Source organism: Amblyomma mixtum, chromosome 2, assembly GCF_055824585.1.
Source record: "Amblyomma mixtum isolate Tamu chromosome 2, ASM5582458v1, whole genome shotgun sequence".
Lineage (NCBI taxonomy): Eukaryota > Metazoa > Arthropoda > Arachnida > Ixodida > Ixodidae > Amblyomma > Amblyomma mixtum.
This window is the reverse complement of record NC_143013.1, coordinates 170,070,025-170,082,001: the sequence shown is the minus strand read 5'-3', so window position 1 is coordinate 170,082,001 and position 11,977 is coordinate 170,070,025. Positions and strand designations below refer to the sequence as shown.

General features: G+C 46.7%; 1 protein-coding gene and 2 non-coding genes across 3 annotated transcripts; all 3 read right to left on the bottom strand.

Annotated features, from left to right (window-relative positions):
* Positions 1 to 9,115: 9,115 nt before the first annotated feature.
* TRNAA-CGC (transfer RNA alanine (anticodon CGC)) lies at positions 9,116 to 9,187 on the bottom strand. The gene has a single exon. It is a non-coding gene; the product is annotated as a tRNA-Ala (tRNA).
* Positions 9,188 to 9,456: 269 nt separating this feature from the next.
* TRNAA-CGC (transfer RNA alanine (anticodon CGC)) lies at positions 9,457 to 9,528 on the bottom strand. Its single transcript has one exon. It is a non-coding gene; the product is annotated as a tRNA-Ala (tRNA).
* Positions 9,529 to 9,589: 61 nt separating this feature from the next.
* On the bottom strand, positions 9,590 to 10,765 carry LOC149361562 (uncharacterized). The gene has a single exon (XM_089569530.1). It carries the CDS (start codon positions 10,628 to 10,630, stop codon positions 9,623 to 9,625), a length of 1,008 nt encoding a protein of 335 aa, XP_089425656.1. The 5' UTR covers positions 10,631 to 10,765; the 3' UTR covers positions 9,590 to 9,622.
* Between the last annotated feature and the right edge of the window lie 1,212 nt (positions 10,766 to 11,977).

The window sequence follows — 11,977 nt, the reverse complement described above, 5'->3', positions numbered from 1 at the left end:
GCGACCTGCTCTCTTGAACGGCCGAGAGCCGACTGCCGGTTTTCCAAAGCATTCACAATATCCACCTTCAACGATACTGCATGCGCAGACCGTCTCTCGTCGGCCAGTTCGCCCAGGAAAAATACAGTCCTACTACTTTCAGAACAGACCCTGTATACTAGACTTTGAACATATGCTGCACAGCCATACTCCACAAACATGCTCTTCAAATAAAAGGAGGTAAGTCTAAAAAGAAAAGACTGTTACACACCTGTTGCTAAACACGAGCTCATCATTGTCCTCCGATATACACATTCACAAGCTTTTCATGAGGTCCTCATACGGGATGGAATAAGATAGTTCTACATCGACACTAACCGCTAGACAATCCGCTGGATTGCCATTCGTCAGATATTCAACCACGCTGCGAATTGAGTACAAGAAACGGACCTCAAGACGAGAAGTAAACTGATGCTTTTGCAAATAACCTGACAAAAATTTGCAAGAACCCTTTTCTGAAATTTATCTGAAGAGCATGCAAATGAATAGCATTTATTTTAAGAGCATGGTTGCAGAGTATTGTAGTGTGGTATGTGTTCAAAAGTTGTGTATATGTAGTGGTTTGAAGATTGGCCTTTTGCTGAGATATTTTAAGCAGGGTGGATAGAATGATCGTCAAAAACTTGCATGGACTGCGGGAAAAAATCTTTTGCTATGTTGATGATTTTCTGGTCTTTTACAAAGGTTCTGATAGTTTGGGACCTGAACATATTTTCGAGTTGTTTAATTAGCAAGGCTTTTGTCTTAGGTTTACCTTGGAGCAAATGTCGCCCCAAAAAGATCTGCGGTTTCTAGACCTTACCTTGATCATCTGCACACACCATGTGCGCTGGTGATATTCACCCAGTAGTGTTAAGCTGCTACTTGGATACAGGTTGGCTATTCCAAGCTAGTGAAAGATAGCACTGCACTGTCAAGCCCGGGCTCAGAATTGATGAAGTCATGCTTTCACAACATGACGACTAGTTTCCAAGAGCACATTTTAGGTTAATGAACGCAGGATTTCCTAACCATGTTACTGCAAGAGCATATAATAAATTGCTAAAGAAGCCGAAAGCTTTTCACGGCGACCGGCGCAATCACGCCGGTGCCAGCCAGCGAGATGCCAAAAGACCGGTTGTGTTACCGTACGTACATAGATTGTTGCACAATTCGAAAAATGCGGCCAGAAAGTATGATAGAAAAGCGATTTTCTTGGCCCCTAATAAGTTGTTTAAGATATGTGAAATTGTTAAGAATAATTCTGTGAATGTGGCTCGAGAAAAGTAAACATATGGACTGATATGTATATGTACCTTTTAAAATGAACATGATATCAGATACTGTATCTTGTGGTCAGGTCTATATAGGTCAAACTGTAAGGTGTGTCAATGCAAGATTACAGGGGCACAAGAGGGTAGGGGTTCTAACTTGGCTGTATATTGCGAGGGATGTGAAGGCTGCTACCCTTTCCTTTTGGCAGCATGCATTTTTGCAGTAAATTCAGAGAAGATTAAATGGGAGATTATTGAGGCTAGACACACCTTACGACTCGGTGACGAATGCGCAAGCGCGTTGCCTATCACGTTAACACACAACGAGTTGGACTATCTCGATCAGGGGAATATTCAGGGCAATTTTTGACTCATGTTGTCATGTATGCTTATTTGTCATTGTGTGGTTTGTGGTGTTGCTTGGCTTCTTCATGTATTCCCTATTCACTTCAATAAACTTTGGTCGGGACTCAGCGACTGTGATGTCTCCATTCTCGTCTTGTCTTTCCCACTGGTAGATTCGCCATGATGGCTCACCTCTGCAGAAATACAAGACGACGTTTTCCTCTCCACACTTGAGTTTCAGTACATAATAAGGCCAACGCTAGTCATCTGAAAAGAAACGTTCATGGCTCCATTAACACCGCCTCCTGCTTACAAGGCACAGAGCGGCACTCATTGTAGATTCCACCTGCAATACAGAAAGCAAAGTTTTAGTTTGAGTGGACTAAACTAGGAAAGAAGCACAAAATACCTACAGCCAAATGGCCGAACTGAAAGAAATAGAGGGTAGTGTAACAGGCCATACTGAGCATGCGCGAGGACGGCGCACAGCTGGTGCGCCGCCGCCGTCGCTGCGCGGGTGACTCGGGCTGTGGTATGCTCCGACGTAACGCGCGCGCGCGGCACTTCCACGTCACGTTGGCCAAAGCGAGACCATCTATACTCCGACGCTGCTTGACCACCGACGTCATCGGCGGCTTCGGCGCGCTGTGACGGTGCTGGCGTCGAAATGGACATGTGCTTATTCTGCGCCGGGCGCGTCGAAGCCGCGACCTGAAAATCCACCGCGCGCGTCGTCTGCTGATCGCGTAGCCGCTATTTGTATGCAGCAGGCCGGACGAATGGATTTCTGTGCATGCGCGCCGCTTGTCGCCGAGCGCTGTCTCGCGTTGCCGCGGCTGCAGTACAGGGGGCCGAATTTCAGCCCGGAGCAGCCTCGCCAACGTGACGTGTCCAACCACAACCGCCGCGCTTTCGCGCGCCGAGAACGTCGGAGTATCACATAGCCATCACAGAGGTGCCCCCGCCGTGCTCGCCAGTTGCGCATGCGCTGTAACGGCGCATTGCTAGCGTGCCGGGGCCGCGCGCTCTCCATCCCTCTCTCTTCGTTGCTTTCGCAATCCTCCAGGTTAAACCAGAGCTAAACCATTGCCATTTTTTTATTTTTCAGTTACGATGACCGGTACGTCTGGGACGTGCCAACAATTGGACGCACAGCCGTGAACGTTTGGGGTGTGGTCAGCCACCAGGGCCTGGGACCCATTCCCATAATTCCAGGCCTTATGACAGCGGACTCCTACGTGGACACATTCGAGCTGTGCTCATGCCCTACGTGCTGGATGGGCACTTCCCGGAGGGCTTCTTCTGGTCTCATCACGATCGCGCCCCATGCACACTGCACGAGTTGCACAGGAGTTCCTAGATCGCCAAGCGATCATGCAGCTTGAGTGGCCCAGCCGTAGCCTCGATCTAAGTATAACTGAAAATGTTTGGGGCATGAAGAAATTGAACCTTTCGAAGCTCTTGGATTCGAGTTGCACAACGGCGGACCAGTTCTGGATCGCCCTAAAAGAACACTGGGAGCTCTTGCGGGCTAGTAGAGGTGCGGTTAATGCGCTTTACAATTCGCTGCCTGAGCGAATGGACGCAGTGAAGAGCACACATGGCGGGAATACGCGCTACTAGATGGTCAGTTACGCAGAATTCTCTTTGTACCATGTTTTATTTTCTTTATTTTTTCCTCTTTTTGCTTCCGACAAGTGCTCCATCCTTCATTTCTCGTTGAAACCAGGACTGATTTGTTCCTATCTTTTTAGGGAACAGCGCAAGCACACGACGGGCGCTGTTCCCTGTTAATAATGTTCAACCAACTAGGCTGCAACATCACCCTCTGGTTCCTATTTTGTGCTTGTGCTCAAACTCGGCTCGTTTTGGTTTTGTTGGCGCTTCTCGCTAATAACCAGACATTAAAATCTTAGTTTCAATTGCATCGACGTGCCTTTTTTGCTCATGACACGAGCAGCTCGTACGCACCCGCACTAGATCTCCAGTGCAGCGTGGGCGAAACTGGAAGCCGGACATTAACCTCTCAGATCACAGCGACGCACTCTGTCCTAGAATATGAGAAATGAAGAGCGTGCGCAATGATGCCACCGAATTTGAAAATTTATTCTCCAATCCTTACAAACGCCACAAACCCACGTTTCCTCTGCTTTTCCGAATCTTTATTTCTGTCACCGGCTTTGAGGCCGACCTGGAAAAGCGCTCGAGCGGTCTGAAGCCGCCACTTGAACGCTTTTTGGAGATAAGCAAACCGTAACGTGTTTTCCGCGCCCGCGGCCAGAAGGGAAAAGTCCCGATACAGTCAAGTGAGCGCACTCACCGCGCAGGCTCGATACAAGTGAAAGAACAAGGTGAGTAGACAAATCGAGCTGCGCTCCAGCTATCGTCATCCACGGCAAGCATACCGAGATATTAGAGAGTTTTAGTATAGCGGGCTTTGCGTAATTGCGTGCATAGCGGAATAGCGGGTCCAGAGTGCGCATGCGCAGAACGCTAACGGGGAAATAGCGTTAGCGTACGCACGCAATTTTCAGAATTTAGCGTTGCGGCATTTGCGCCCTTAGCGTGGAAACATGGCGGCGTCCTATCAAGCGACAGCCGCCCGCTTCAGCCGATTCAGCAGCTCTTGCGATTCCGGTCGGCATGTTTACCGGCAACTACTGGTGTTTTTGCTTTTCGCTATGACTTACCTTGCTTCGACGATAAAGTTTATGCTGCAATTCAGCCCAGTTTTTAAGATACGCTCTCGATTCTGGAGCGCGCAAGCCTAATAGCACCTCCAGCTGCACTGCTACCGTCTGCAACGGCCCGAAACGCAGCAGACACCTAGCAAAAACGTCTGGAACGAGACAAAAATAGATTTGGAGGTTTTTCGTGATGTTTTATGGACTTAAATTATGCAAAGAGAGTTTATATTAAACTTCAAATAGTTTTTTTGACATTACACGTCAAGTGATGACAAATATTCTTGCTCGAACGGCTTGTAGTTAACATAGCCTTGACTAGATGGCGCCACTGCTTTACGTTTGTTTTTTCATTTTATTTAAATTTCGGGGTCATTTTGCAGACGAAAATAAGCACTACAGTAATAAATCGTTTAAAAAACTCGGAAATATTATATTTTGGCAAGGTAGCGGCAGTGTCGACCATTTTAGAAGGACCGTTCGCATCCATGTTAAGCAGGTGGCGTTTAACGTTTTCAGAACGCTATACTAAAACTGTTTGTGGGGATCAGTTGCTTGCGGCACGCTAACGTAATTTCCCCTTAGGTCCGCTATCGCGCTAACGCTATACTAAAACTCTCTATTATCTCTGCAACAGAGCGCAACACTTCGCGGCGCTGGCGTCAGTCCAAGCCGCTCCCGGCCACGCTTTCCGTTGTTCGTGTTAAGCGTGCTGACGACTGTACATACGACACTGTCGTGGTCAGTCATCAGGAGTCTGGCGTCCTCAGATCAAAATTCCTTTTGCATACACATTGGCTCTAGTCTTGAGATTCACTCGGGAGGCTCCGCAGCGGCTTGCTGGATGGCAAGAAACCAGTCCATTCTTTCCCGAAAGTAAATCCGGGCAGGTGGTGCATCTGTACCACAATGATGCCTGGCTTTCTTGAACGCCATATACAGTGGAGACGCAAGAGCATTATGAGATCAAATGGTACCTCACCGTCATTATCAGTGCCGAAATAAAGAGTTACCTGCGCGTCAAGTAGTAGCTCTTTCTTTATGGTCCTTTGTAAAATATCCCAAAAATAAACCCCTTCCCAGCAATGCAAAAGCAGTTAGTTCCGCACGTTAAAAAGAAATCCTTTCCCTCTAAAAACTTTTAACTTGTAGCGCCTCGGTGTGTAAATATAAAATAAAAGGTTTTTACTTCTGGTGGCGCCTGCATTTTCTCCACCCTTTTTAAAACACCTCTGCCTGGGCCTCCACTGTACACGGCCCTGTACAAGGGCACTGGGAAAACTATGTCGCACAAAGCTCGGTACAGTTTCTTCCGTTTCACAGTTGACACAAAATCATTTGAGAACCGCGTGGAAAGGAATCTTGCACTCGCTGCGGTTTCCCGGCACAAACCACTGATCCTATCGTAAACCTCAGCAGGTGCGACTACGTACTCCGGCAGCAGGTGCCGCAACCTAACTTGGCATACGGTGCGCAAGAAAGGTTCTCTTGTGTCGCGAAGAAACAAAAAAACGATTGCTCAGCTGCCGCAAAAACAAATGGCCCAATCCCAGCCCTCCGTCTTGTACCCGTCGGAACAGGTTGGTACGGCTGCAGCGCTCCCATTCAGACGAACAGATAAAGCGGCAAAAATCCTGTGTACCTTTTATATGCTAACCGTGAACAGTGCAACACCTGCTTTACATACCAGAGCCTGCTGATAAAGAACAAGTTGCAAACAGTGGCTCTGGCAAAAAACGACCAGGTTGTTCCTTTCCACTTATATGCACTCTCCCATAGCTCTTTGACCTGTCCTTTCCAATACTGTTCACTGTCTCGGTAAGCATCGAGCGGAACGCCCAAGTACTTATCTGGTGTCGTTGTCCAAGGAACACCGGCGAACCGCTGAGGCGTAGATGGCCACCTTCAATGCCAAAACCCGAGGCACTTCGACCAATTATCCCCGCTCCATGTAACTTGGCTGAATTCGCGTACACATTTAACAGCCTCGCTTATGCCTCTCTCTTCAACCACAAACACAACAATGTCATCTGCGTACGCCAGGACCTTTACTTCAGCTGCTTGTAAACTGAATCCATTAATGCTCCTGTTTTTCAGTACTTTCAAACAAAGTTTTTCTACATAAATACAAAATGAAAGGGGGCTGAGGGGGCAGCCCTGGCGCACCGAACATTGCACGCTAATGGGGGCCCCCAAACTCTTGTTAACAATCAATCCTGTCGTGCAGTTCCGGTATGCCAGGGCCCCACCCTCGCGGATAACAGAACCGACATTCACGTGGCCTAATACACCAAACAAAAGTTCATGGGTGACGCAGTCAAATGCCGTTTCTTGATCGATTTGGAGAATAGCTACCTGACCATTAGTGTCATCACAGCATTCTAAGACACTGTGCGTTACGTGAATATTGGAAAACATGGATCGCCCTTTAATTTCGCACGTGTCACGGGGGCCAACCAAGTAATGAATCACGGTCTGCAACCTTCGCGCCAAAACCTTTATGAAAATTTTGCACTCGACGTTAGTCAGTGCTATTGGTCGGTGTGCTGTAACCAGACGTAATCTATGTCGTCCGTTTTGGGAACCAGCACAGTGGACGATACATAGGACGGTGGCAGTGCTTTTACTTTAAAGGCTTCATTAGAGATTACATTCAAGACCGGGGAAATTACATGTTTAAATTCTTTGTAGAATGCCGCGCTGAACCCGTCCGGTCAAGTCGACTTACCTAGGGTTTAAAGTGTCGATTGCTTCGTCCACTTCGCTTCAGTGATGTCCTGCTCCGATCTCTTTTGTTTCGCCGTCAAGACGCGGTATCACAGCTAGGAACACCTCCTTAATGTGATAATCTACCAGATGCGATGCGAAGAGCACCGGATAATGCTCAAAAAAGGCTGCTTTGATGTGATCGATCTTCGTTGTTAAAACACCTCTCCATTCGATTTCGTTAATGGGGTTTCTTTCGGCGCGGGTTTTTCCTAAACCAAGCGCTCGTGTCGTTGGCACTTCCCCCGCAGCTGTCTCTCCTGCGTTTGCCCTCACCAGCGCTCCCCGATCACATTTTTCTTCGATTAGCTCTAGCTTTTGTTTGGTTTTTCTTATGTCCTCTATCTATTTACGAGGCGCTCGGCATTCTTGTTTTAGCATCTTCTGAAGCAGTGCCTTTAGCTCTGTTTCCTGTTGTTTCACCTCATGATGTATAGACGTAGTTCTTTCTATTGCTTTTACTTTCAAAGTTTCTTTAGTGAGCTCCCACTGCTGCCATATAATCATGTTTCTACTTGGTTCTATTTTTGATATTTCTTCTTTTAAAGTTTGGTTATAAAATGCGTCTACATTTCCCACGAAAAACTATTCCGCTTCTTAACGATCCTTATACTCCATTGAAACAAACAATGGTCAGAAAATGATACCGCATAACTGATACCGGCATAACCTTACTGCCGCGGCTCGATGAGACGATAAAACAATGCTTGGAACAGCCTATCACGCTGCAAGAAGTGAACAGTGCAATTGAAAACCCAAATCCCGGGAAGTCGCCGGGGCCAGAAGGGATTAGCGCACCCTTTCACAAAACATGTAAAAGACTGCGGTCGCCAGTTTTCCAAGTGGTCTTTCACGAAGCGTATGAACTCAAAGCGCTGCCTCAATCCTTTGCTTCATCCCACACAGTTTTAATTCCAAAGACAGAGGACATGAATAAGCTACGTAGTGTCAAATCGTACCGACCAATAAGTCTCACCAATGTTGATTACAAGATTTTGACGAAAGTACTACCTAAAAGACTACAAACCGTGATGAAGGAAATTGTGGGAGACCACCAAACATGCACAAAAAAAGCAGTTCCATTTTCACTATTATTCACGTCGCTCGTAGTATCCTAGAATGTTGCGATTCTGCACGAGATGGAGTAGCAAAGCTCCATATTGATTTTTCGATGGCTTTAGATAAAGTGCCCAATGATGTTCTTCTCTGTATACTAGACCATATTGATGTCAGGTATGTTATTAAAGAGGGAGTGGGAATGGCTTATGATGCCTGCACAACCCGGCTGATAGTAAACAAATCCGTGGGAGAGAGAATTGAAGCACAGCGATCAGTACGCCAGGGCTGCCCCTTCTCTTCCCTCCTAGTTTGTATTCAGAATCATTTTGACTAAGCATCTTGAATCATGGGCAAATACGAGGTTTCAAACTAGAACAAGCAGTAGTGAAAGTGCTGATGATGTCGCGGTTTTTTCTACAGATTACAACACACAAGTTGTAGAAACAGGAAGAAATTTTTGTGTTGGAGGCGGAAGCTCAGTTAACTAGGTAAAATGCTTGGGATTCTGGCATGGCGACTGGCCTGTGAACTCTGGCACTTTCGCCAGTGTTAGCTTTGTCATGACCCCCGTCAGTTACCTCGGAGCTCCACTTGGATTCTATAGAGACAGCGATCCATGCTGGAGAAATCAATCGACGGAACTGCAGGAGGAAGTTGAGAAATGCAAAGGGTGGAACTGGTCAATATTTTCTAGAGCCCCCTGTACACCTCGTGCGCCCATTTTTATTGCAATCATACCTTTTGCACGTACGTTCGGCATTTCACGACAAACAAGGCTTCTTCGCATGGCATCACGGCACTGTCACTATCGGAGATTGCTCTGTTGCCCTCAGCAGCGGCGCAACTTTCATTCCCAACAGTCGTAAGCTACCTACAAACGAGAGCGAACATTTCAGCACTAATCGGCGTGGATCCGTTCCGTATATGTTTGAATCAGAGAATAAAAAAAATGAAAATGCTTCAGAGCATTGGAGGTGCCAGGGTTTGAACCCGGGGCCTCTCAAATGCGAAGCGAGCGCTCTACCACTGAGCTACACTCCCTGTACACCACGTCCGCCCTTTTTTCTTCCAATCATACCTTTTGCAGGTACGTGCTGCATTCCCACGACAAACAAGGTTTCTTTGCATCGCATCACGGCACTATCACTGTCTGAGATTTCCCTGTTGCCCTCATCCGCCGCGAAACTTTTATTCCCGCCAGCCGTAAGCTACCTACGTACGAGAGCGAACATTTCAGCACAAATCGGCGTGGATCCGTTCCGTATATGTTTGAATCAGAGAATTAAAAAAATGAAAACGCTGCAGAGCATTGGAGGTGCCGGGGTTTGAACCCGGGGTCTCTCACATGCGAAGCGAGCGCTCTACCACTGAGCTACACCCCTTTTTTTCTTTATTGCCTGTTTTGACAACGATAACAAACAAACACAAAAACAAAGCGCTAAAACACGTGAACCGGCCTATGGTCAACGTGGTTGTTTAAAACTTCTTGAGGGCTGCAAGTTCATCCAGCACGCCAAGCCATTCGGGTAGCTCCGATTGGGCTCGGTAACATTCCCGCACACGCACAACACTTTCAATGAAATTTTCTCTTACAGGTCGAATGTTTACATCGGCATTTCTCACTGACATCCTGGTTTTCCATATGCTGTGGAGGCCCAGTAGCATGATGAGATCATAAGGAATATCTCGGTCAACTTCTACCGCTAAGAACCGGATTCCATACGGCCTGATTGGCAGGTCTTTCTTTATTGTTCTTTGTAGAATGTCCCAATGGAATACCGGATCCCAACATTCTATAAACACATGCTCGACTGTCTCAGGCTTTTTGCAGAGCATACAGTTAACCGTCCATGGCACAAAAATGCCCTTTTGTTCTAGCCAGGTTTTAACTGGCAGAGTGTTAGTATGGAGTTTGAAGAAAAAACTTTTCACGTTAGGATTTACTGGCATACGTTTCACTCTTTTCAGAACATCTTGCCCTGGGCCTCCGCAACCAAGCTGTCGATACACTGGTGCAGGCAGCATGACATCCAACAAATCTTTATACAGTTTCTTTCTCGACACATAACTTAAATAATCTGAAGAAAAGCGCACTTTCAGCATGTTAAAAGCCGTGAGAACTTCGCGCCAAAATCCTCTTACGGCTGTCGTTCTTTTATCAGAACAGGACACCAAAAAATCAGGCAAAGCATTGCGCAGGCGCACTTGCACAAAAGTACACAAAAAGGGATCATTCTGGTCCCGCAGAAAAATAAAACGCGACACAATCTGTCTGATAAACAAATGCACAAGCCCCACTCCCCCTTTTCGAACCGAAAGAAACAGATTTGTCCGACTCGTACGTTCCCATGTGCTTCCCCACACGAAAACAGCAAAGATTCGATGTATTTTTCGTATGGTTACGCGCGACATGAGTAATGCCTGCAAGACATACCACACTTTTGCAACCAAGAAAAGGTTGCAAACAGTTGCTCGTGTGAACATAGATAGGTTCCGGCCGTTCCATGCTTGCGTTTTCCTTCTGAGATTCTCTATTTCCCTATTCCAGTATTCCTCATTGTCATTGTATTGGTCAAGTGGTACACCCAAGTACTTTGAGGGCAGCGCTGTCCATCGCACATTGGCAAACACTTCAGGCTTTTGATCGCACTCCCCGTGCCAGAATCCAGATGATTTCTCCCAGTTAACACGGCACCCCGTTTTAGCGCAGAAATCAGCCGCCACTCTAACAGTTTCTTGAACGCTTTCTTTGTCAACAAAAAATAGCGACATCATCTGCGTACGCAAGCATTTTTACCTCCGTTGCTTCCAGCGCGAAACCGCGTATCCTTTCGTTCGGTATCATGCTCAAGCATAACGGCTCTAGGTATAAAGCAAAAAGCAACGGGGATAATGGACAGCCCTGCCTCACAGACGATTTCACTGGCACTCTTTCGGTGAGATTCTTATTTATAATAATTCGCACTGCACAATCAGTGTAGGCCATTTTGACTCCCTCTGTAATAACACTTCCTATGTTCACAAATTCTAGGAGATTAAAAAGCACTTCATGGCACACTCGATCAAAAGCTTTTGCTAGGTCGAGCTGCATCATCGCAACCCGTCCGTCAAAAGTATCGCAACACTCCAAAACATTTCTCGCCACATGTATATTGGTCGTAATACTTCGTCCTTGTATTCCACAAGTTTGGTGGGGTCCCACTAGGTCTTTATTGACGCTCTGTGTCTTTCTCGCTAAAACTTTCATAAGGATTTTGTAATCTACATTGGTGAGGCTTATCGGCCGATAAGACCCCACCAAAAGCAGCCTTGCTGAGTCCTCATACTTTGGAATCAATACAACGTGGGCAGCTTTGAAAGATGGCGGCAATTGTTTTGTTTCATAGGCTTCTTCGATTACTCTATGCAGGACCTGACTTAGTTCATCTTTAAAGGCTTTATAGAAAGCTGCACCCAGGCCGTCGGGCCCAGGGGACTTCCCGGCATTTAACTGGTCAATTGCTTTCTCTATTTCTGTTATACTGATTGGAGCTTCAAGTCGTTCCTTCTCACTCTCATCTAATTTGGGCATTAATCGCAAATAGTCACGTTCAAAGCCGTCCTTCTTCACTTGCTCCTGTCCTAGCAAAGCTTGATATTGCTGAAAAAACGCGCGTTTTATATTCTCTGGATCAGTGGTTTCTTCATTTCTGTACATTATTTTTTGTATTTCTTTTTTCGAGGCATAGCTCTTTTCATCGCTCAGTGACCGCTTAGTGGGCGCCTCACCCATCCATAATCGCTCAGTGCGTGCCCGCACAACGGCCCCTCGGTACTTATCTTCATTGGCCT

What these genes read in the sequence shown, in the direction of transcription:
- LOC149361562 (XM_089569530.1), bottom strand. Translation starts at nt 10,630, where the DNA reads ATGTTCACACGAGCAACTGTTTGCAACCTTTTCTTGGTTGCAAAAGTG.